Raw genomic sequence first — 25,338 nt, 5'->3', positions numbered from 1 at the left:
AGCTTCTGTCCTGTGAATTTCAGACTCAGAGCTTCCCCTAGTCCAGGCATGGCCAAACATGCATATAAAATGTTAACCTGGTCTTTCAGAGCTGCGTAACTACTCTCTGCTTTAAACATCAAGCCTGCGTTAAAACGACATCCTGGATAAAAGGGTTAGAAGAGTCAGTGACCTTCTGCCAAGAAATAGCAGCAGCACAGTCAGAGCCGGGAAAGGCTTTGATGAGCAGGATTTATAAAATAGGCGGCGTGACCAAGATCAAATGGTTTTAGATGAATACTGGTAGCAGAGAAAAATACCCAACCACCCCAGCCCAACAAATGACATCTTTTAAATACCAGTTAACCAATCCTAGACTTGGCAGAACTGAGGTAGTTATTTTGACTCGCCACCAGGATCTGTATTTGGTGGAAGTGATAGTGAACTAAATCACTACAGATTATCTCAGCGTGGAGAAGAAAAGGCTCTGAGGAGGTCTTATAGTGACCTTCCAGTACCTGAAGGGGCTACAACAAAGCTGGGGAGGGACTGTTCACAATGGCTTGTAGTGATAGGACTATGGGGGAATGGGTATAAACTAGAGAGAGCGGCAGATTTAGACTGGACATAAGGAAGAATTTCTTCACTATGAGGGTGGTGAGGCACAGGTTGCCCAGGGAAGCTGTGGCTGCCCCATCGCCGGAGGTGTTCAAGAACAGGTTGGATGGGCCTTGGGCAGCCTGATCTGGTGGGAGGTGTCCCTGCCCATGGCAGGGGGTGCGAACTGGATGATCTTTAAGGTCCCTTCCAACCGAAACTATTCTATGATTCTGTGACTCTATGATCATTACACGACTGTAGTTAGAACTAAGGTTAAAATCAAGAGTCTTGAATTCATTTTTTAATGAATTCAAATGGGTGTCAAAGTCAGCAAGATCAATAATAGCTGGCAGAGGTAGATGAAACTGAGTTAGGCAGTTAGAAGAAAACACATCCTTCTTTCAAGATGTCTAATGAAAGAAAGAGTGGATAATGGGAAATATAAACGTAGAAAAATAAAAGTAAAATTCAGGAAGTAGCAAAAAAGGTACTTCTGAGGAATAACTTAAAGGCCTAAAAGCAAGTATCTTTCTCAAGTACTTTGCACTTGTCCACCTGCCAGGCAGATGAAGTCCCAGCAGCGGTGGAGTGACGGGCTCAGAATGTAGCTGGTGAAAGAGGCTGTCACATCAGAGGTACTACTCAGAATACCTCAGCTATTAACTGTTGTGCACCACCACACTTATCTCTAGCAAAAGCTTGCAAATTTGACCAGTTTTTATAGGAATTAGGAGGACTCTTGGTGACCAATGATAGGACCCAGGGAATGGTAGGATGACATACAAAGGGAGGGTTAGGTTGGGTATTAGGAGAAGGTTCTTCACCCAGAGGGTGGTGGAGCGCTGGAAAAGGCTCCTCAGGGAAGCAGTCACTGCACCAAGCTTAACAATATTCCAGAAGCATTTGGACAATGCCCTCAAACAGGTGGTGTGAATATTGGGTTTGTCCTGTGCAGGGACAGGAATTAGACTCAATGATCCTTGTGGGTCCCTTCCAACGCAGGACATTCTACGATTTTATGACTTGGAGATCCATGGAACTACTGCTAACAGTAGATTCCTATATTACAGAATAACTGCATTCTTATAGTATGCGCCATAAGAAAGGTTAGAAAGAGATGCTTACACAGGGGGAGAGGAAGCACCTTTTGTGGAGACAACTCAGATGTGAGGGAACATTTTGATGGAGCAAAAAAGACAGCAGCTGAGACCTTCAGGAAATCCAGGCACATTTCCTGACTTGGCACAAGCCCTAGAAAAGGTTCAGGGGTAGAACCAATCTTGCTCAGCTTTTATAGAATGGGTTTCTTCAAAAAAGCAAAGAATTTAACTTAAATTTAAAAAAAAAAAAAAGGAATACAATCTTCAGAGTCACACAGCACATCACAGTATATTGTTGTAAACAAAATTTTATGTGCTACCTAGTAAAAGGTATACACGAGGGAAAACTGAACACAAAACCAGTTCTCATAAATGTAAGGGAAGTTGCCAAACATTAAGGAATGTGCCCCAAAAAAACACAAACAGAACTCTTTGCATCCTTAGGAAACTGGGAGGGAGTTGTACAAATGACCACATCTCATATGACAGAATGGGGGCGCTCGATGAAGTTACTAAACAACCTGATTTTTAAGAGATTTTTCCACACTGCACCCAACCAAATTACGGTACATAAAAATTTTGGAGACAAGCAGCATTCGAAGCAGGCAGCCACAGGTTCAGCACTCCGTGGTCCAACACACCTTCCACCTCATGAGGTTCCCAAAAGGAACTGACAGTAACATGCAAGTCATCGATGTGACCCTGGAACAGCCCCCTCCTTGGGGAATTTCACTGGAACAATACGCTTGAACTCAAATTTCGCATCTTTTAATTTTCATTCTTGACTGTTCGAACAAATACAATGAGTTCAGCAGATCCAGTTAGGAGACATGAATATGTTAAAGAAAAACTCAGAGTCCAATATATTAAGCATACTTATTTACTTAATCTATACAGAATCGAGTAGATAAAATTTCAGATTCACATTAGTGAAAAATCTCTACAAAATGTTTTTGAAAAGCAAAACAAAGACTGCCTGTTCATTTATCATTTTCCTCATGAAAGCAGACATGGGTTGTAAAAATAAAGCAGTGTGTTTAGCACAAACTAGATTTCTGCATCACTTTTTTCACAGTTATTTCCATCTACAGTCCAAAGAGGTAGATTTTTCTGCAACACCTGAGAATTGAACTGTAACGTAACCAGGTGTAACGAAAGGAAGGACAAAACATTAGAGATACAGCCCTAACTTGCTCGTGTATGCATACGCACATTTGGGTCTTGCTTCACATATAGTTTAGCTTTTTGCAGCTTAATCATGGTCAAACTGTCAGATCAGGCCCCAGAGTTTTGACAACCAGACGTCCTTATTTCAGGCTACATGACTTTACAACCCCAGTTAAACAGTTAATGGAAGAGGGAGAAAGGCATTAATACAAGTTTACTTAAAAACCTCACTGGAGCCAGTTTGGCTGCAGACTGGCAGTGCTATAGCCTGCGGTATGGCAGATCAGTTTGAGCTGAGCTTATCCCTCATATAAATTCATATTTATTTTGTGTTTTAAAACGCTCTTCAAGCAATGCATGAACCTGTATTGACTGGTTTTGGGAAGCAAAGTAGAGCTCACCTTGGCCAGATAAGTTTATACAATAATGGGTATGGTTAAAGGTAAAGAGAAATGATATCCCCGTTTTAAAAGCCTTTCACTTGGGACATTCTGCTTCATTTACATATTAAATCAGTAACAAATATAGTTGTATTGCTGTTCTATACATCTGTCATGTCTCTAAAAGCCCTTGAAAATATTCTTGCAGCAGGGTCCAAAAATTCACACTTGCCTCCATATAGAAAGAATTGTTAAAGATACAAATGTTCAAATAATAAATTGTAAAAATAGAAAACTGCATGTCCTACCTTGCTGAGGGCACGATGCATCAGATACAAAGTTTTTCACTTTTCCTCAGGAAAATTACTTCACACTTAAGTGTTAGCTGAAAACCAGTTCTTACAACAACTATTTTTTAAACAGTTTGGTTCTAGAAAGCAAGTAATTTGAAAAGTGAATCTGAAACTCCTTTCCTGTATTTTTTATGCCATATGGTTAGCATGATTAACATTTCAAAGCTCTGAGTCTAACTTGACTGACTGCTCATCGCTACCTTCTTTTCATGCCTGCCCTGTGCTTGGACCACAAACACAAAACCCGCACAAATTGAGGAGAAAGATGGCCAGCTTCTCGTTTGCTCTGTAATTTAAGAAATGTCAGTTTTGCAGTTGCTCTCAATCGTATGAGCTAAAACACATTTGCCGGGCTTTACATAACCTTACTCTCTTTCACAGACAGCTACGTATTATCAATGTACACTACTGCAGGCAAAGGATCAGGAGCTCAGCGCAGCCTGAACATTCAAGTAATTTAGCTACTAAACTGTCAAGGGCAGTGAGGGTGGGAAGCTCATTAGAGATGTGCTTGATTCCAGAAATCCTTCCCAAGTAAGTGCAAAGAACTTTTAAGTACCAGAAAAGGCTACCACGTGTTCGTGTTTCTTAAAATGACAACAACCAAAACTAGAAAGTAAATACATGGGAACTACAGTTAAGGGTAGCTTGTAGTTATTTCACACCTTGTCTTGCCATAAAATACACGTTGGTCCTAGTTTCTCTCAGAAAAGGAAGTCAAAATATGAATAGCAAATTTTCTAGGAAAAGACTACATGTTTTAAGGTTAATAATGAAACTCTGTGTGTGGTAGTCAGTGTAAAAATTTGAAGTACCATCTTTACCAGATAACCTAACTGGGAAGGCACTCTGCCAACTGGTACAGCTTCGAGGCTGAGTGTGCAAGAAACTCCACATTGTACTCCAGGGAAAGTATTTGAATCTGTGTGTTCAATTGACTAATGCTTACATACATTGCATACAAGGCTGTCAGAGAAAGTCTATATGCCACAGACTCATGTCTTCCATACCTCCGGCAGTGAATGTCTATTTTCCCAGCCCTTCAGATAATCCAGAGATTTGTCTAGACAGTAGTGGACTTCTGTAGTCAGGATAACCATGCAATGGACACACTGCAGCTAAGAGGGATGAACATGACCAACGCCTGTGCAATAGGCTACACATCTGCAAAATTCCACTCAGTAACGCTGCTGTACATTTTCTCACACATTTATATTTAGCACGTTCACAGGTAGGGCAAATAGTCCAAACTAACCTTTACAACACAACCCTGAGAAATCTGCAAAAAGTTGTACACCCTGTTTCACCAGCTGCAACTTTATGTATTTCAAAGCTGTTTTTTTCATACCACAAAGGACATAAAACCCTTTAAATGTATTTTTTACTGTATTCTAAACCTTTACTTTTTCATTCATATATATGAAAACATACTAGAGGGGAAAGCTGACATTTTTACTGGCCATTAGACACCCTTGTGTAGATAAATTTACTGGGAAAATTGGTAATCTTTAGTATACTGAGTGGCAAATCAATGAACAAAACCAGAATGCTGTTCTTTAAACCAAAAAGAAGTGACACACTGTCACTATTTTCCCCAGAACGATGTTATATCTGTACACGGTCCTCCATGACAGTGATGTGTTGTGGGGAGGAAACGCACATGCATCCTTTTATGGAAAAATATTTTCTTTTAAAAAATGAGGCAGATGTGCAACACAGTTGTGGAAAATTTATAGTTTAAGCTATTTAAAGCTGCTATGCAGCTTCCTGTACCACATAAGTCCAGTAGTTCTAAGAAAATACAGATATGGTAGAAAAAGTAAGAAAATTTCACCACAAAACCAAATAGTTACCACCAACAGAGAAAGTTATACACAAAATATATCTCTCAATACAGTGTTTACACTTCATTTTAGTCTACAGATTCAGTGCTAGGAACAGGACTTGCTGAGACAGTCTTTTCAGAACTATTTGCCGCACACGATTCCACATCAGGTTGGATTCCTGGTTCCATGTCAGTAGGAGTTCCCAGCTCCTCATGGGAATTGAGTGTGCAGGACTGCAACACTTGCACAGCTAGATCCACATCTGCTTCTCTGAGAGAAACCTGCTCCTTAAGGACTTCCACCTTCTCATTCAGCTCGTTCCTTTCTGTCTGAAGGGCCCTGCATAGCTTCTCCAAACGCTCCAGTTTTATTTGAAAGCCCTTGTATTCTTTATCTCTTACTGTTTTCTGAAGTACAAAAGAAAATAAAAGCTCTGTGATGCAAGTATTTTTTTCTTTTTCTGAAATTAATGAGAAGAACGACCACTAATTTCATCCTGATTATTAAGTCTTAGTTAATCCAGTAGGTTAAATTCCAGCTGCACTAGAGCAAATCTGTTCAGAATACTTGACCACTACACTTGAAACGATTTGTCCAAGAGAGTAGCAGCAGACATCTTTATAAACAAGCAATGAGAACTGCATAACTACATAATGATAATTGCAAGGAAGGGCTGTGTATCGGTGAGAATTCTGATATGAAGTATAAAGCTGTCAATTACAACCCAAATACTGGCAACTACAAGGAGCAGACAGGCACACAAGCGAGAAATCTACACTCCGGCAGCAGAATCCAGGTCAGAAGATACCATGCTCATGGCTTTCCTACCTGGCTCCTTAAAAGGAGAAAGCTAAGCAGTGCTATAGCAGAACCTATATGACCTATCATGTTTTTACAAGGTCGTAACAACCATACTTGACCAAGACATCAGACAGCGTAGATAGACCTCTATACCTATACCTGTGCTTTAGCTCCTCTCTTGCTCACCGAGAATTAAGTAATGGCACCTCATGACCTCAAAAGCAGCAGCAATGCAGTAACTGATCCCTAACGCAAGTGTTATTTCCTTCACATCAGTCTTGTAGATTTAAAATAAGTTCCATTGCAGCACTGATTGAACTTTGCTGAACATATCAAATAGTCAACTCATTCAGCTTGTATGATTTAATGTACATTATCCCACCAATTAAACTGTATCCAAGGAAAGATGAGGCTGAACTTCTTGCATCATGAGTTTAGATTTATAACAGCTTTTCATTTTCCAAGTCCAATGAAAACAATCCAAGCAGAGGCTACTGGGTGTTGTTTCCAATTCTCTAAAACTGAAAAACTGTATGGAATTTCTCTAGGACACAGACTGGTTTTGCCACACCACTGCTTAAAAGATAATTACCTCTTCAGCCATTTGCAGAAGAGCCTTGTTGTTGTTTTCCCATTTCGTACGCCACACTATGGTTTCCTTTTCCAGTTTCTTAATCTTCTTCGTCATCTACAAAATATAAATAAAAGACTCAATTTTGTGGCTTGTGTTGCAATGTAGGTAGGTTTACATGAGTAATTTGACTTCTTAGCATTATTTTCCAAGGCACTTTCAACACATTACTTTACAGAGAAGTCTTCGTGCACAAAATCAACCCCCCAAATACAGATTCTTCATTCAAAGGAAACAAGGTAGATTCTTAAAAGAAACAGACTAGTGACCTTCGAGTACAACTAACAAAAAGCTCCACGAAAAGAAGTTTTAAAACTTAAGTAAAGCCAAAAAGACCAGAAAATAATGTATGACTTCGAGAAAATACTGAAATTGGGATTTAGATATTATGCAAGCCTGTTAAAAAACAGATTTACATTTCTCTTCCATAATATGACAAATTATACTCTATCTTATGATCCACATTAAATATCAAAATACTCCATACATTTTCAGAAGACAAACACTGTTATAAAAGCTAAAATGCATCCCAGTAACAGCATGCCTTTTTATCTTACTTTTTATCAAACTAAGAGATCCTACAAGTACCTTCTCCATTTCTTGCCTGAAGGTTGTAAAGAGTTCATTACTTTTTGCCATGGTAGTCTGGAATTCTTCAAATTTATCCATATAAAGAGAGAGCTGTTGGAAAAGAGGCAGGAACATCAGTCTGAACAGCTGTATATAAATATAAAAATATTACGTTACAAGGCAAAATTAAACTCAATATAGCAGACGACATGCTTCTTTTTACCATTTTTTATACTATCTTATGATTTCCATTTGAGGAATATGCAGACCTTGTCTGAAAACATGCTATTCAAGTTATATATAAAGGAGAAGTAAAAAGGATATTATATTTAATATATGTTGAAAGACATCACAGCTAATCAATATCTCATTTTTGCTTCCCACTGAACCCCCCCCCAAAATCTGTGAACATATACATATACAGGAAATTCAGCACATTGTTAGTGAAATAAACTTGGGGAAGACCTACCTTTCCACCTTGGACAGCCAAAACTAACAACTCAGGCTTTCCTATATTCTAGCCTTTGTAGCAGTAACACTAGTAGTTTAAAAGGGTACTAACTCCAGCAATTCCATGTTTAGCAGCTTCCAGTAACAGTACTCTCTAGATGTATTAAACAGTTAGTACAAAATGCCAAGTCTTTACAATTTATACTTCACTACTGAAATAACCTACTGTAAATTAAATTAAAGACTTAATTAAAAAAATACCAAGTACTTTTCACAAGTAGTGTATTGCATCTGATGAATGATAACATGTAGGTTTTTTTATATGCTGCATTCATGACAATCACAAATCTCTTGGTGTTTTCTTTTTGGAACAACTGTTATTGGTGACTATTAAAAAGGATACCTGCTGCTTCAGCTGAGCTTCCTGTTGCTTCATCTGTTCACATTTGTGTCTGGATTCAGTAGCTTCTTTTAGCAGCTAAAAAACAACGCAAAAAGCCACAAAATGAAGAAAGCACTCCCAAGAATGGCTTACATTGATCTATGATGAAAAATTAACAAAGGTTAACATTACCTAAGGGCCATTCAAACACGTTTTCTCACATGGGTTTTATTATTACTATACTTTCATATATATCATTGAAAGCATGTGCTGGCGTGCAGAAATTTTTATTGAGACATCTTTCTAATTGGTAGCATGAGTCAATGTTTCTATTTCTGTAGCAAGCTGGAACTGCTAATTTATAGGAGTCGTTCATTAACAAACTGTATGTAATTTAAACTTCTTCGTAACCTCTCATTTTCCACCTCCATTTCTCCAGTTGCTAATATTACCTTTACAGACTAGTCCAAACTGATTTTGCTTCAACTTGACACCATTTTGTAGGTTTGCCTTTGAAGTGATTTTCATCTCCTTATGATCCCAAAATTACGTTTTAAATATACAGAACAATCCAACGCTGGATGATCATTTTGAAACTACACAGGAAAAACAAGGCTTTTGCCTAGAGGTTAAAAATACTTAAGGAGCATAAAAAAATAAGTAATCTTCACCTAAGCAGTATTTTTTAATTGAAAGCAAATGTCTTGGAAGACTTCAAGTAAATTGCTTATTATCAACACACAAATAAAACATCTGGCCGAGTTCTGGGGACAGATAGTTGAGAAGAGCATATGCTACCTTCTGCATTTGTTATTTCTTATAGCATAAAACCAGAAGTTACAACTCTTGGCTACAAGAAAGTACCTTTGCTTTTTCACCTCAAGATATTTCCCAACCTAAGAAAAATCAAAGTTATACCAGCATATTTGCTGAGAAAATGCAAAACATCACTTGCCTGTAAATATGGACATTAGTATTGTGGTACCATACATGCACAAAACTTACACCTCAGTCTCACTGTTGAAATCTAGCCTAACTTTCAAAAGACTGACTCCTCAATTTTCTGTATTTGCTTTAAATCATGAAAAATCTGGTTTGGTGGGACTTGATATTTCTTTTAACATACATATAATTCACTTACAAACTCTCTTTCTCGCTGATGTTTTTCTTCTGCTTCTTTAATAAGCTGGGTAGTTTGCTGAAGTTTGGCATCCACAAGTTGCTGCTGTAGTTCTTTATGTTTGAACACTTTATCAATATGCTAAAGGAAGAAAGAAAATCCTATTAGTCAAACAAACAGTCCACTGAGCAGTTAAGGTGAGCGTACATGTCTGGGGAAATGCATGTTGTTTGGAAGGCTCATGCAAAAGAAAGCAGCAGAAGACTTTTACATGCCTTTTATTCTCCCTTTATCTCCACATATTATTAACTATGCTATTTTGTCCTTCATGGAAGCCAGATATTTTAGTAAACTGGCACAACACGGACCATCACTTCACAGCAGACATTTAAAAAACCCTATAACAAGGAGTCTACATCCTTTTCTTCTCAAGTTGGCGTATCTACCTCTAACCTGTATTGCACTTTGTTACTTCTAAAAGTGCTAGTCCTCACAATTAAAAAAAGCTCAAAATGAGCAAAATTTGCAACAACAGTTTATTCAGCTGATGAAATTCCACAAATTACTGAATTTTGCAGTCTTACTTCCATCTGTAAATTATCACAAGGCAGCTTCCTGCCTTTTCTCTTCTTCAAATTATGTCATGGTAGATCGAAACATTCCACAACTGCAAAAGGCACGGAACTAGTCTACAAAGAGCTTTTTAACTGATCCACATTTAAAACAAAAAGCTGAGAAATTATACTCCAAACCTCATTTGCCAACTCAGAACTAGCAAACTAAACTCCTTGAAACTTAGTTCTCTTTGACAAGGACAATTGGCTCTTTTCCACTACAGTAGCTCAGACTGGCTAGCTCTGGTGCCAATTAAAGCTAGCTCCGTTAGCCCTACGACACTGTTACTTCCATGACACCAGTCCAAACAGATTCTTAAAGCACAAGAGCTTACTTTGGTCCTCTAACAACAAGAGCTACATACACAAAGGAGCTTACCCAAAACACCCAACCTTAATGAGCCAAAACAAATAACTTGGGAATAACTCTTTTACCCCCTCCCAGTATAATGTGAAGAACTTCAAATATTAATACATATTTATGTTGGAAAAATCCTCTGGAAGCCATGTAGTCCACCCAAACCAGGGTCAACTTCAACGTCTGATCAGGTTGCCCACACCTTGCCCTACTGAGGTCTGAATACCTCTAAATACAGAGATTCCACAATCTCTGGACAACTTACTTCCATTTGACAGCTTTCATTAGGAAAGATTTTTTCCAATGCATCTTGAATGTAGATATGCAAAACCAGACAGGACAGGCAGGCAGTAGGCCAAACAGTTACTTAATTTTTTCACGTTAAAGAATAGAACAATAAAGTAAATAGAATAATTTTAAATATAAATAGGATGGCTCTAAATATTAGGGGTTTTCCCCCTTTATATAAGTATCTAATCCTTACAGGCAAGGAACTAACAGAATCCCATTAGAAGCATAATATAAGCACCTCTTCTCGCAGTGCATACTGCTCAATGAGTTTCTTCAGCTTTTCCCCCAGTTCAATGTTCTCCTGACGGAGCTTGGCATTATGGATACCATGTTGTTCCAGTTGAGCCTCTATTTCATTCAGCGTAATCTGGAAATGTGCAGTTGCTTCTTTCCGTTTCTCTTCTTCATCACGCGCTAGCTGAATGTTTCCTTCCTTTTATGAGAGAATATTAACATGTTCAAGTCAAATGATAAACATTTTTCACATTTTTGAGTCAGAAACAATGATAATAATTCACTTCTGTACAGTTTCAAGTTCTAGAGTGCTAGCATTAATATAAGCCACAGTCATATAAAATGCATGAAACAAAGAATATAGAAATTTAAAATTTAAAGAAATCTTGTTCTTAGTACTACCGCTATTACTCAGGGGCTCGTATTACAAGATGCTACATGAGTACCTTTGCAAGCCTAAGATTTACCCAGATGTTAAAACCAGCATGGATACTATAATGAAATTTCCTACAGTGAACACAGATAAGAATCTCTTGGCTCTTTTCCACTTCACTCTCATCCATTATATTCTGACAGAATTAAGCCGTTTTTTGATACCCTGCCATTTCATGCTGCTGTTATTTCACTTGTGCTATTTTTTCCAGCAGTCAGCAGCACTGCTCCCAGAAACAAATGGAACAAAATCACATACTGCAAGTAATATGAACTAGTTTGAGGGGGGAAATTAGCAAGTTGAACCTTCCCCGTATTCTTTACCTCAAAGATCAAGTACACTTATGCCACATGCCACTCACCTTCTGAATGGACAATAAGCAAAGCAGTAAGCAAAAAGAAGCAGTCCTGATTTTAAGCAGTAAAAAGTGAGGAAGATTTCCATCACCACTGGCATTGTAATTCATGCAAATAAACTAACCTTCAAAGTCTTGTTATGACGCTGAAGCTCCCGACAGAGAGATTCCAGTTTGCTACGTGCCAAAATGGCCTTGCTATGCTCACTCTGCAAGTGGACTTTCTCCTTCACAACCTGTGCTTGCTTCTTCTGCAGTATCTTCATCTGCTTTTGAACATTCCGGCTCTCCTCCAACTAGCATTAGAGAGTATATTTATTAAATGAACATAGGTGAAACTACCTTTATGCACCTAGATGAGCAGACTGAACAAAAACATTTCAGATGAAAGCAAGGAAGTCAAATAATTTCATTAAGACTCCCAAGTTGATCTTAAAGAGAAACTCCCATCATTCTATAAACAATACTAAATGCACAAGGACAAGACAAAAATATACAAATTCCAACTTAAGCAATTGCCTCTGAGGAACAGGGACCGTGGTCCTGTGACCATGGGCTATCAGCTTGCATTCAACTGGGTGGAGTAGCCCTGAGGGGTGGGAGTAGCCCTGAGAAACACATATGTGGCAGATACAATTAAAAGACAGCTGAGAGTAGCTTTTCAACAAGTCACAACTTTTTAAACTCTTATCTGTAAGGTACACACAGCTGTTTATCCAATAGGTCTTGGTTTTACTATCAAAAAGAGAAACCCCCAGAGTGGGTGTACAGAGCTCCTTCTTGTCAGCGGAAGCTCCTGCCAAAGGAAGCAGTAATTGATACAAGTTTTTAAAATGCTAAGGTATTTCAGAAAGGAAAAGACACAACTAGCAGCCCTGACAAATACTATTAAATACTATAATACAAATAGCATACAGCCCAGACTTTGACTACTTCAGAGATCTGTAGTCTCAACCATTTGAAGCAGAATTTTTGGTTTATTTCCTTTAGGCTGCCTGGGTGGTAGATGATAGCATTAAACTTCATATACAGTGCTGACCTCAATATCTATTCTCTGAATATCCAGTGAATAGAATTTCTTACATTAATACCTAGTTGAAAGCAGATTCCATTATATGTGATTTTTGGGCTCCCCGAGAAACCATATTATTTAGAGTTTGTTCTATTGTAAGGAAGGTAACAATGTTAAGTGTAACACTGCTCCTTATTAGATAGTGTCTCAGCCTCAGGACACCACAGGAAGAGAAGGCTGGTAACGAGGAACATCACCATGACAGAGAAGAATACAATGCTGGTTTTCTGAAAGAGCTCAAAATAATGCTGTAGTACAGAAGAAAGAACAAATAAATTAGGCCCTCTCCATGACAACATTAAATTAAATATATATTTAATCTAGTTTAGAGAAAAGGAATGTTAAGGGAATATTTTGATATCTAAACATAAAAAGCCCTTTTCTTGGGTGGCCAGAAAAAAAACACTTCAAGTGGCTGCGATGTTTGCATAACTATGAAACTTCAGGCCTGTAAAAGTATGCCAGTGTAAGAGATATCACCAAGGATGCAAACCTTCCTGCATCACAAACTGATCTCCTGATAGATTCCAAATTAGAAAAAAAAAAATTGTGGAAGATCTTTTGCCAGGAGAGAGGAATTCCTACCTTTATTGTACAGTCCTTTTCATGAGACACCACTGAAAAACCTGACAGTGAGCTTTAAAGATGATGAATCTTTAAAAAAAGAAAAAAAGCATTGTAGGTGCACTGTCATAAACAGTTCAAACCTCTGCTGGCATTAAAACTGACACCTATGCCAGTGGTTCACCACCACTATCATGAAGAAAAGAATGCAACTTAAAAGAAACACAACTAGATCCAATCTGAACTTTCCAAGGGGAACAGAGTACCTCTAGGACTAAATCAGCTAAAACTGAGCTACTGTTACACGTGGACAAGTGCCCACCCGAATTCCCAGCAGTTCTGAGCATCACAGGGGAAACAACTGGTTTTCTAGAATGGTGATTATGGACTGTGAATGCTTACTCTACCTAGACTATGGATATCCTGGGGAGGGGGGGGAGAGAGAGAACATAACGTGAACACACCTCTCCTGATCGCCAAGCTTCCTGAAGGAAATTACAATTTAATTCCTTTGGTCCAGCCATTCCCTAATTGTTTTGAAATCTTTCCTTCAATAAGACAAGTCAAAGTGACGATAGCGCTGACTGGTTTTTTTTTTGAAGAATCAAGGAATTCATGCCAACCTAGCTCCTCATGCAGGCCATCATCAGCACCACTGTGATTTGACATGGGAGCCGTTGCTCAAACAGAAAAGGCATCGCATGCACAAGCAACTGCTCATAGGAACTATTTAATCTACTGCCTTTTTCTCTCATAATATTAAATCTCAGTCTTAGGGGGGCTCCCCATCCTTGAGTTATACTATGCAAGTATTATTGGTTCACACTTAAATGATAGAGACTTCTTAGAGAAGCTACTGGTCTTGAAGGAAATTTACTCATGGGAACAAGAGCCTGTGAGAGAACAAGGAAAACAAAGCAAAAATGCAACAGACCTCCAAGGAGGATTTGGAATGTCCTCAACAAAACTAATCCAAGCCTATTGTTATGTAATTAGTATTGCCTTTGAATAAAAAAGCCTACCTGCTAGGTCATCCTCAAAGCTCTGGAGACATTAATAATCTCAAAGCAAAAATAAAATTATTTCAGAAGATGGCGCGTTATGTAGCCATTATATTACTTTCAGAAACATTTTCATATGTTATATATTTGACATCTACAGATGGAAAATTAAGCTTCTGTCAAGCTATTCAGTTCTCTTTAGTCTTACATTCATTTTATAACTAAAAAAATGTTGAGAAAACATACAGTATTTCCAGCCTTTCCATTCTTGTTTGTACCTGTCTCAACATGAACAAGTAAAAGCATTTTTGTCTCCAGGCACATTCTGAAAAGTAAACTTACGATCCTCTCCCCACTCCTTCAATTTTGCAATCCAGTTATGTTTCCTATTTGAGTTAGGGAATGCACTCAATGACCAACTATGGCTAGCATTTTGCCTATTTGGCTTGTTACTGAAGAAACATATACTTTTCTATCCATTCCTTTGCATGACCAGAAAAGCACAAAACAAAATTAAATCTAGATCTTTTAAACTTCCCATACCTCCCCAGAATCACTAGAGTTAAGTATAACTGAAGTTTCTTTCACCAAATCTCAATACCAAAGTCTGTTCTTTCCCTTTATTCTGAAGGGTATGAACTGTAAAATGCTAGCATAAAAGCTTTATCAACAGACATAAGCTAAGAAAATAACTACTCCTAAAAGAAACTCTTAGCTTTTCTGTTAATCCTAATGTCATGTTTAAACACCAAGTTATGAAAAAGTTATCATAACCTACTTTTCTTTGGATTTAGGCAGTCATGTAGAAGTGAAACAACTACATGCAAGTTTGGCTGAAGCAATACTCATAAGCCTGAGGTTTTTTTTTCTTTTCTCCCACCACTGAAATATTCAAAATCGTTAGCTGTCCTGTATTAGAAGTTCTTGCATTCCACAGTTAATATTAAACACATGAATAACTCCTGCTATCTTTACAAATTACTTACCAGATCAGCGTACTTCTTGCACAAAGCTGCCAGCTTTTCCTCTGGAGTAGAAAGCGTGTTCAAGGCTTGCATTAATAACAGAACTTCTTTTCCTATGAATTGGATGAAAGACAACCATATTGAGAAAAAGACATAGCAGAAAAGCAGCCTGTCTTCAGACATAAAAATACAGAACCATGAGAAATTAGTGCGAGTTAAGTTGTTCTGTGGTTTGATAGTTGCATAATCCTAACAGATGATAAATGGGAAGTTATCCCAGTAAGAATAAATTTGTCTTGCCTATGTGCCATGACACAAATTGGAGAGCAAAAAATATTTTTGTTTTATAATAGTACATATAAAAAAAAATCTGAAAGAGTGGAATTTAAAAGGTTAAGTTTTGCTAATAAAGGATATTCACACTAGTGTTTTTAATAAGCCTTTGGTATTTAAATATCAGCAGTGCTTTGGTAGCATTAAACACCACAATCCCAAATTTAAAAGTTAATCCAACAACTGGAAAGTTAAAAAAGCTGATTAGTAATTATCACATCTTTATTATTATTGATTATTAAAGTTCCTATAAAAATAGTATTACCAGCTGAAGGATTCTTACATATGCATTAAGAACTGTCTTTTCCTAAGCAGAAGCTCACATTTTCTCAGAATATCCTGTTAAAGATGAAAAGTTTTGGCTACAGAGTAAACCCGAGACAAAGACAGAGCAAATACATCGCTATTTTACGAAATATTTTTATTTAAAAATCAAAACGCCAAAAAGAACATACCCAAAGTTTTCTCTTTGTGTTTCTCACTCTCTGGATCTTGTTGGCCATCAGGTGGATCAGTACGGGCTTCTCTCCCAGGAGTCTCTTCACGAGACTCTTGAGAGCAGCACATGGACCCTGGGTGCGTTCTGTGCTTTGTGATATATTCAGCTTCTTCCAATGCACCCATATTTTCCAGGCTACAACAGTTGGAATGTGCATGCTGCAACGCTGTATCGGACAATTCATTGCACCTGCTGTTCACCAGCTGATCCTGGTTATTCATTCCCATCTCTTGAGATGCAGCTTCTTCCATTGCACCACCAACCAACTTCAGAGGGAAAGGAAGAAGTGGAAGTAAACACACAAGCAACTGCATTTCAAATGAAATCTTCCACCTTTCTTTTGCACAGACAAATAAGGGTAAAATTCCACTGTTAGCCAAGTTGATCAAGTTGATACTCACTGTTGTTAAGACAGGTATATAAATAACTGTACACAGAATGAGCCTAAAGACTGATGAAGAAAACAGCACAGAACAGCCCAAAATATTACTCTGTTATGAAACTACTTCATTATCTTGTCACTGCAAAAATGTTTATACTCTAGGAATTAAAAGTTCACATGGAAATCTGTTTTTGAAGCTCCCAAACTAATTAGCTATCATCTCAGCTGTGAAAGCACACAATCTTACACGAAAACATTCTCCCTCATAGTTCTTAAAAATAAAAAAAAATGCATCTCTCAAATCAACGCTAAGTATACTAAATCTGAAACTCAAGAGTTTAACTAGCTTTATGTACTGTTATTTGAAAAACAATGTACAGAAATTAAAACAGTAGGATGCCATTATTAAAAACAACTTCATTACATATTAGTTCCATAAAAACTACAAGATAACAGTGTTAAAATAATTCAAGGGACTTAATTCAAGAAAAAGAGAAGTAGAAATTAACCTGGTAAGGAGTATACTGAAATACATTGTTTTGATACCATAGATAGGGTAAGAATTTAAAATATTTTGATCAGAATGCTGAATACGATTGTCAGCTCGTGATTGGAAAAAATCTGTTGCTATAACAAGAATGATAAACAGGACCAGGATCACATCCATTTTTGAAATGTGAAAATTCATGTCTATGATATCATCAATAAAAATAAACATTAACTGGCTTCAGATTTGTCAACCAACTACCTAAGATTTTTTAACAATACATTATTTCTGCTCAATTAAACAGAACGTTCTCGAAACATTTCTTAAATTCCCAAAAATGTTTAATCATTTAACCAAAAAGTTAAACATCACCAGTTGTTTTAACACTGCAGTGGCATGTCCATATTTTGTAGCACAACAACTGATGATACCACTCTATAGCATATTAAGCAGCTACCAGGCTCATCTCTCAATCACTAGAACAACATTATCAATTTCTAGAAACATCTAAGACCAATGAGAACTTCAGGGGTGCCTGGTTAGGTGTTTGGGTTTTTTACTTTGTTTTGTTACACTAGAGGCTGGGACTCAGGAAAATACTTATAAGTGATCAGGTATTTTTCTGTCCATTTGCACTCCTACTATACAATGTGGATGCATAATTAAAAGTATGACAGGCAGTGCTTAAGACACTTTGCTGCCAAAATGATCATTCTCATTGAATTATTGTCACTGAAAAGTATATTTCCTTAAAAAGTCAAAAGCAATTACAAAACCAGCGTTTGCTTATATGCAGAGTTATGCTGTTCAAGTATGAATTAATTTCAGGTTATCTTATATTTTAATATTAAAAATGTACTTTTTAAAGCCAGAAGTTTGCACTGGGTTTTATATTTTGTTCAGATGGATGGTTTTCCTCTTCAAAAGAAATTAGCCAACATCAAAGGAACACAGCCAACACTAATAATATATTATGAGATATATTTCAACCTCTCATTTGTTCAGCATGCTTGGAAGTGTTATTTAAAAATCATTAAGCAAATAGATATATATTCTTTTTTCTTTTTACAATATTAATGCAACAGCTGAGTTGTTCTCTATACTTAAAGTAAGTTCCTTGCTACAGACCTTATCTTAAGCCAGATTAATTCTTGAGAAGATGGAAGTCATACAATACCTTTCATGAAAGACAACAAGCCTTTTAGCTGTAAATAATCTGTATAGGGCAACTTTTGACTCGTTTAGGAAGATTCACTTTGCACTGCTCTTTACAAGTGTGGAAATGATGCATCTGCTTTATGGACAAAACCAAACACATTGCAGTTCCCAATCTCCAAGCATGTACTTGATAACTGCCTGAAAAGGTAATGTAGTTATAAAACTGCTCTAACAAATAACCAACCTCAACATTTAACAGCTGACTTTTTAGAGCTGGAAAAATGCTTTTTTTTCTTCCTTAGATTGTCTTAAACTGTGGGGCTTCCATTGGCATGGGAAAGGCTCACCCTGCCCCATGTTTAGGCTCAGTTAAAACAAACAAGAAATGCTTCTTGATAAGAGACTTCAAAACGGCAGAGCTCACTTAAGACTTTTTGTAGGTACCAATGCTTTAAACCACAGCACAGATCTTCACTAAAAACCACGATTCACACAGAAGCTGAAGATACTGTGTCACATTACATTGACAAGGCAGGAAAGATCAGAGTTATCGGAACACAATAGGATACCAGAGTAGAACAGCAGTACCAACACAACAGCTGAAACCCGCAGTTTTTCCATCACATCAAATATGGACTATTCAAAAGGCAGGGCAAGTCTGCTCTAAACTCAAAGTTTCAGGTTTGGCCTAGTATTTCCAGACTTTCTGAAAACCATAAACAGAATCAATTTTGTTTTGAAAGCAGAGCACAAAATTGCCAGAGCTCAAATAAGCCGAGAAGGCTTGACTGGCTGTGGTTACACACTGAACAGCAGCAGTGCCCAAACTGCTCTATTGCTACCCTTTCATTCCCTTTTTTTCATATCTGCTTCTGTTGTGCAAACAGCAGCATTCGTGCAACACAGTTTATAGCCAGATCAGTACCTCAACCCAGTTCACTGCACAGCAATAAGCAATCCTGCCAACCAGACGTGCAAACACAATGGCTGGAAAGAAGCCAAAGCACGAGAGTCACTTTAAAAAAAAAAAAAAAGAAAACCATACCCAAAAGTCAGTCTAATCACAGCCAGAACAGAAAGAACTAAACAAAAAATACCTTATCCTAACCACAGATATGGCATTGCTTCAAATTCAGACAACCCAGAGATATTCCCTAGCTTTCATCTAAAAAATTCCAGTTTCTTGGGAAAATGAATTACTGGCAGGGGCATACAGTAAGCGGCCAGTAAGTTCCAAAATGCCCAACCCCACTAGCAAACCATCACAGTAACCTAAACCTGACAATTTAGAGCTGGGAATTAACATGCATATTCCAAAGCATCTGGAAGTTTCACAGAGTGAACACACCACCACCTCATTAATTCAGCAGAGCTTTTTGTAGAAGTCAAATTAGGTGTCAGTCCAATTTTTTACTGACAATTTCTCAGCTCTGAGTGTTCTCTATCCTTTGTAAAAAAACCCACAAGGATTCTCAGAATTGGATCCAGACTCATTCTCCAAGTCTAACAAAGAAAGCAGAAATAACCCATCAGAATACTGAACTGAAGAAAAAGGTTTGTGTCCAAGCATCTTGTACATCTCAAATATATCTGAAAATAATGACAGTGAAAAAAAAACAGAGCTTGTCAATCTTCTTTGGTTTTCTATTGAACATCGAACACATCCAAGATTACTGACAAGCAAGCATGCTCCCTGCAAAACCAAGACTCAGTGTGGCAGTAGACAGTTTTTGTGAAAATATCCAATTTTCATAGCTTAAATACATTTAAAACTTGGTGACCAAAGGTTAGAATACCGTATTTATAGAAGTGGTTCAACCAGCAGCTAGAACAATCTGGTAACATAAAACCAAAAATAACTAAAACAAACCCTAGTTAAATTCTATCAAGTTGCAGTCCATAAGTTCTAGCAAAACTGACAGCAGTGGCACAAAATACTAGAACAGTAATGTATTTAACCTAGATGAGAACGTGTTTGGTTTTAAACAGAGAAGTCTGTTGTTGCCTGACAAGGGCCACAAACAGCTAGATGACTTCCCGATTATCACTAACAAGGAATCTTCTGCATTAGCTGTCACTTCAGATATTAAAAACATAACCAAAGTCTACACAGTCTTATACTCAAACTGATTCTTAAAATACTTTAACTACAGATAGTTTCAGATTTGATCTGTATCAAGCTTCCTGTCGGAGTATAGCAATAATAATGTCACATTGAGAAGTACTAAACCACATCAGTGTCATTGAAATTACCCGCCCTTACAGAGACAATGGTCAGGAGAACCCCAGCTGTTACCTCCACCTTTTCAAATGTGCTCATCATACTACTGAACTTCCCAGTTTAACATTCCAGCCAGAACAGAGCACTTCCAACAGCACATTGTATAATAGTGCTGATTCAGTACTGACTGAATAAAAACAAAACAAAACCACCATACCAAAGACCTTCTACTGAAATCACCGCTACCTTTTCTAGTTGCTACCATGCTCTCTCAGCTTCCAGATAGCTACCAACCTCCAGCTTCTAACCAGTGTCAATGGCAGGTAGTTTATAATCTGAATGACAGAATTAGATTGTTACATACCACTTTCAGTCAAAGGCAAAAAAACACGGGCATGTTGCACAGATAATGTGCAACTTCATAAGATCACAAAATTATTTACTGAAATTCAAAACTCTGCTATTAAAAACAAGATACTCACCACCTACCTAGCTATGAAACCAGCTATTACAAGATGCTGACATTTCCGAATAAGCATATAATCTTCAAGCTACTTAAGAGAAGAGTTACAAACACCTGAGAATGCCTATAGGAGAATTACTGGTAACGCCACTCCTGCTCACCCCAGTTTTTGTTCAGCCTTCTGCTCTGTTCTGTCAATTTGTACCTTGATGAAAAAAGTGGCACATCAGGAAAACTCTACCTTACTTCATCCCTGAAAGATGAGAGCACAAGACAGGTATTCTATTTATGAAGCTGGCTATGATCACCAGAGACTAAACCAATTTTACTTCAAACAGTACTGCTTCAGGAACATACACTGCGCAGAAGGACAACACAGACACTGAGGCAGAACTTACCCTACCATGCCAACATGTACCATGAACGGACTTATTTTTTTATTCTAGTACCTACAAAAGTCTGTAGCATACAGGGCTACTTAAAATACACTGTGCTTATTACTGGTATTACACGTACTAAAGTCCCATTTATATTCCTGTGCACACATACTCAATTTTTCCCTAAAACGCCTCTCTGTACACCTTATTAAAAGAAATCATAAATAGAAGCTATACCACATCCTTTTTCTCCTCCACGTTAGCAAATTAGCCTAAAAAAACCCCAAACACTAGCACTAATCTATCAAAACTTCTACTTTCCCACAGTAACACTTGGTCTGTATTGTGAAAAGACTCTTATAACCTCTGCCTTTGGAATAACTAATACCTCAAAAAAATATCCTGGAAGCTTTAAAACAAACATATGGACATACGAGATTCTCACAATTTTAAGACAAACTAAATGTACAAGCAAGTACTCAAATTATTTGCTCAGCATGAAGCTCCAGGAAAGACCACTTACATGGTTCCACTGACTACATTTTCTAACCTATTGCACGTGCAACTGGACATAAAAGCCTTACATTCCTTATCCTGACCAACTACAAAAAAACAAAAAAAAAAAAAAAAGCCTTGTGGCAAAAGGTAAGTCATATTTATCATAAATGTTTATGGATTATAACATGTTTTAGGTTTCTTGCACCTCAGCAATTTACTTCTACCTGCTAACACAGGAAACTTTACTTTGAAAGTGCGTGTCATACATTTTTCCTCAGCACAGAAACTCAGGAAGATTTCATTTAACATAACTGTATTGTGCTGAAAAATCAGTAATTCTCAGTAGTAATTCTCTTCATGACATCTCCACAAAAATTGGTATTTTGGGATGTCACAAAATTTGGGTTTGAATTTTACAGCAGGTGCACCTTCATCCACTGGTCTAAACACAATAATTCAGATGCTTGTGACCACAAACTAGCTCATCAAGATTATTTCTCCATGCAATACTTCTCTATACTGTGCTCACTGACCTGAATGATCATGGAGACTAATAATGGCTTTCTGAAAATGTGATGGCCTCTGAGGTGCCTTCCTCACTGAGCAAAGGTCTTAGTTGTGAGATCAGAAAGTCATTTCCAACAAACATTTCACCCCATTCTGTCATTACATTAAAAATTATGTTCTATGCGCTCATTTATCTCCTTCCAAAATACTGGGCTGAGGCACCTGCAGTATCGCTCATCATTACTTTCAAAGCACTGCAAGGCTAGAAGTCTCAACACAGCAGGAAGACGATTAAGGAAAATCTGCTTTGGAAATCTGCATTTTGTCTTTGTAAAAGTCAATTCAGAGTCAATGTTTATAGAATTCCACTATTAACAGAACTGGCCTTACATTCAAGGTATGGGCTTTGATATTGGCTCATATACTTAGTTTCTCATATGACCCCTACTTACTTTTTTCAGTTATTCTTTCCATGCTTCTTGCTCTGCCTTTCAATGACCTCATGACATAGAAGGCATTCCTACTTTTAAAAACAGGTTTTCTTAATTTACCTCAAAATTACTCTCAAAGGAAAAGGGGGGAAAAAAAAAAAGGTTGGTTTTGTATAATTTTTCTTCTCTGTGCTCTGAAAAAAGATTAGAAAGATGTCTTCCCTGCTTCAGCTTAAGACAGTAAGAACACTTCGGGTAATTCTAGGAAAAAAATTACTGGAGGAATCCAAAGCTTAAACGGAACCTTTCAGTGCACTTGCATGCAGGGCAGAGACCTGCACATTTCAAGAGCTCTGGCTGGCAAGCATCTGAGACAGGTTCTAATTAAGAAAACATTTAATATAGCATGAATCACTTCCGCCAATGAGGTTCCACTTCCTCTTTACTACAAACCTAATAGTTTTCTAGTCATCCACAATAAGTTTCTGAAAAAGCAGGGTAGACAAGTTCTGAATTCCCAGTGCAAACAGGTCACAAGGAACCTAAAAATAAAGAAGCTCCCATGCACCAAGGCCAGGGGAAGGAAACATGCAAGGGATCGCTGAAGGATTTTTGATTTGCAAAGTTAAAAGCAAAAATTCCCTAGCACTCCCTGTCACATTTCACCTTCTCTAAAAAATTAGCTTCCATTTGACTGTGGGTATATGAAATAATACGGAGTTTTAGTTTGCTAAGCTTTTCTTTTAAAAAACAACATCATAGAATGGTTTGGGTTGGAAGGCACCTTAAAGATCATCCATTTCCAACCCCTATGCCTTGGACAGGGACACTTTCCACTAGACCATGTTACTCCAAGCCTCACCCAATCTGGCCCTGAATATCACCTGCTTCCACAGCAGACAGGAAAGTTACTTACAAGCCACTTCTGAGTGAAAAACTTTGGAAAACACACAGCAGAAGAGATGGTTTTTCATTGAGGAAAACTAGCTCCACGGCCTCTTAAACGCCCCTTCAACAGCCAAAACAACCAACCACCACCACAAAGCTACTGTTTCTGAGATGTTGTTATCCTTCACACCACAGAAAAAAGTTACCACAAAAAACACCACTTTGAATTTATAGATGAACACCGGATGAGACCCTAAAGCGGAACAGGGATTAACAAGACAGTTCTCGGGCTGATGGTTTGACTTGATGATCTTGTAGGTCTTTTCCAACCTTAACAATTCTATGATTCTGTAGAATAAAACACAGTATTGCTGATATTAACATATACAGATAGGTAGATAGCCAGCCAGCCAGCAGGTTGAGGGAGGTGATTCCGCCCCTCTATTCCTCTCTTCTGAGACCTCATCTAGAGTATTGTGTCCAGTTCTGGAACCCTCAACATAAGAAGGATATGGAGCTGTTGAAACAGGTCCAGAGGAGGCCCACAAGGAAGATCAGAGGGCTGGAATACCTACAATACGAGGACAGCCTGAGAGAGTTGGGCTTGTTCAGACTGGAGAAGAGAAGGCTCCAAGGAGACCTTATAGCGACCTTACAGTACCCGACGGGGCTACAAGAAAGCTGGGGAGGCACTGTTCACAAAGGCTTGTAGTGATAGGACTAGGCAGAAGGGGCATAAACTGGAGAGGGACAGATTTAAGCTAGACATAAGGAAGAATTTCTTCACCACAAGAATGGTGACACACTGGCACAAGTTGCCCAGAGAAGCTGTGGATGCCTTATTCCTGGAAGTGTTCAAGGCCAGGTTGGACGGGGCTTTGGGCAGGCTGGTCTAGTGGGAAGTGCCCCTGCCCATGGCAGGGGGGTTGGAACTAGCTTTAAGGTCCCTTCCAACTCAAACCATTCTATGATTCAATCCACATTTCGAGTCATTGCCACTTGGTGCCCGAGTACAAGTATTTTAGGCTCTCCCTACACAGACAAACAACCAGAAATGACTGTAGAATCATAGAGTAGTTTGGGTGGGAAAAGACCTTACATATCATCCATTTCCAGCCCCCTGCCACGGACAGGGACACCTTCCACTAGATGCGGTCACTCGAATCCTCATCCCACCTGGCCTTGAACACTTCTAGGGACGGGGGGGGCATCCACAAATCACCGAGGACACACGGAGACACCCAAGTGGGGAAAAAAAAAATTAAAAAAAAAAAAGAGAGAGAGATAAAAGGCCATTTTTATCTCTATTTCAGAGGTAAAGGGGCCCTCTCAGCACGCCGCGGTGGGGCGGGGGAGGCAGGGGGGTCCTCGCACCTCACCCCCCCACACACACACCTACCGGGCTGCGCCACGTGCCGCTCGCCCCAGCCCCGCGCGCGCCAGGCAGCGACCGCCCCACCCCCCGGGGTCGGAGGCGGAGAGAGGGAAGGAGGGAGAAAGGAAAGCACCCCTGTCCCCGGATGCCGGGACCCAGCCACAAACTCGCGGCTGCAAACGAACGGGGCCAGTGCCGGGGGAGGCGGCGCGGCGGCCCCGCCGCGATCACACGGAGGAGGCCGCGTGGAGAGGCGGGGAGCGAGGGCGGCAGCGACCGGGGAGCGCTCACCTGCGGGCTGCCGCTCGGGGCCGCCGCCACCTCCTCGTCCTCCTCCTCGCCGCTGTGGCGCCGAGCCCGTGGCGCCGCCGCGGTGCCGCCGCTGCTGCTGCCTCCTCCGCGCGCTGCCTCCGCTCCGCGCGTCGCCATGATGTGACGGCAGCATCCAAACAAGCTGCCCGGCCGAGGGGCAC

At 38.9% G+C, this 25,338-nt stretch overlaps 1 protein-coding gene across 1 annotated transcript; it reads right to left on the bottom strand.

The window, feature by feature from the left end:
* Positions 1 to 3,956: 3,956 nt before the first annotated feature.
* Positions 3,957 to 25,338, bottom strand: TXLNG (taxilin gamma). Its single transcript, XM_054066847.1, has 10 exons — positions 25,157 to 25,338; positions 16,035 to 16,344; positions 15,268 to 15,359; positions 11,770 to 11,940; positions 10,861 to 11,055; positions 9,381 to 9,500; positions 8,261 to 8,335; positions 7,426 to 7,518; positions 6,799 to 6,894; positions 3,957 to 5,812 (listed from the first exon to the last, which is right to left on the bottom strand). The coding sequence occupies exons 1-10, from the start codon at positions 25,292 to 25,294 to the stop codon at positions 5,492 to 5,494; spliced, it is 1,611 nt and encodes a 536-aa protein (XP_053922822.1). The 5' UTR covers positions 25,295 to 25,338; the 3' UTR covers positions 3,957 to 5,491.

The sequence above is a fragment of the Cuculus canorus genome, chromosome 1, assembly GCF_017976375.1.
Source record: "Cuculus canorus isolate bCucCan1 chromosome 1, bCucCan1.pri, whole genome shotgun sequence".
Classification (NCBI taxonomy): domain Eukaryota; kingdom Metazoa; phylum Chordata; class Aves; order Cuculiformes; family Cuculidae; genus Cuculus; species Cuculus canorus.
This window is presented reverse-complemented; position numbering and strand designations above follow the sequence as displayed.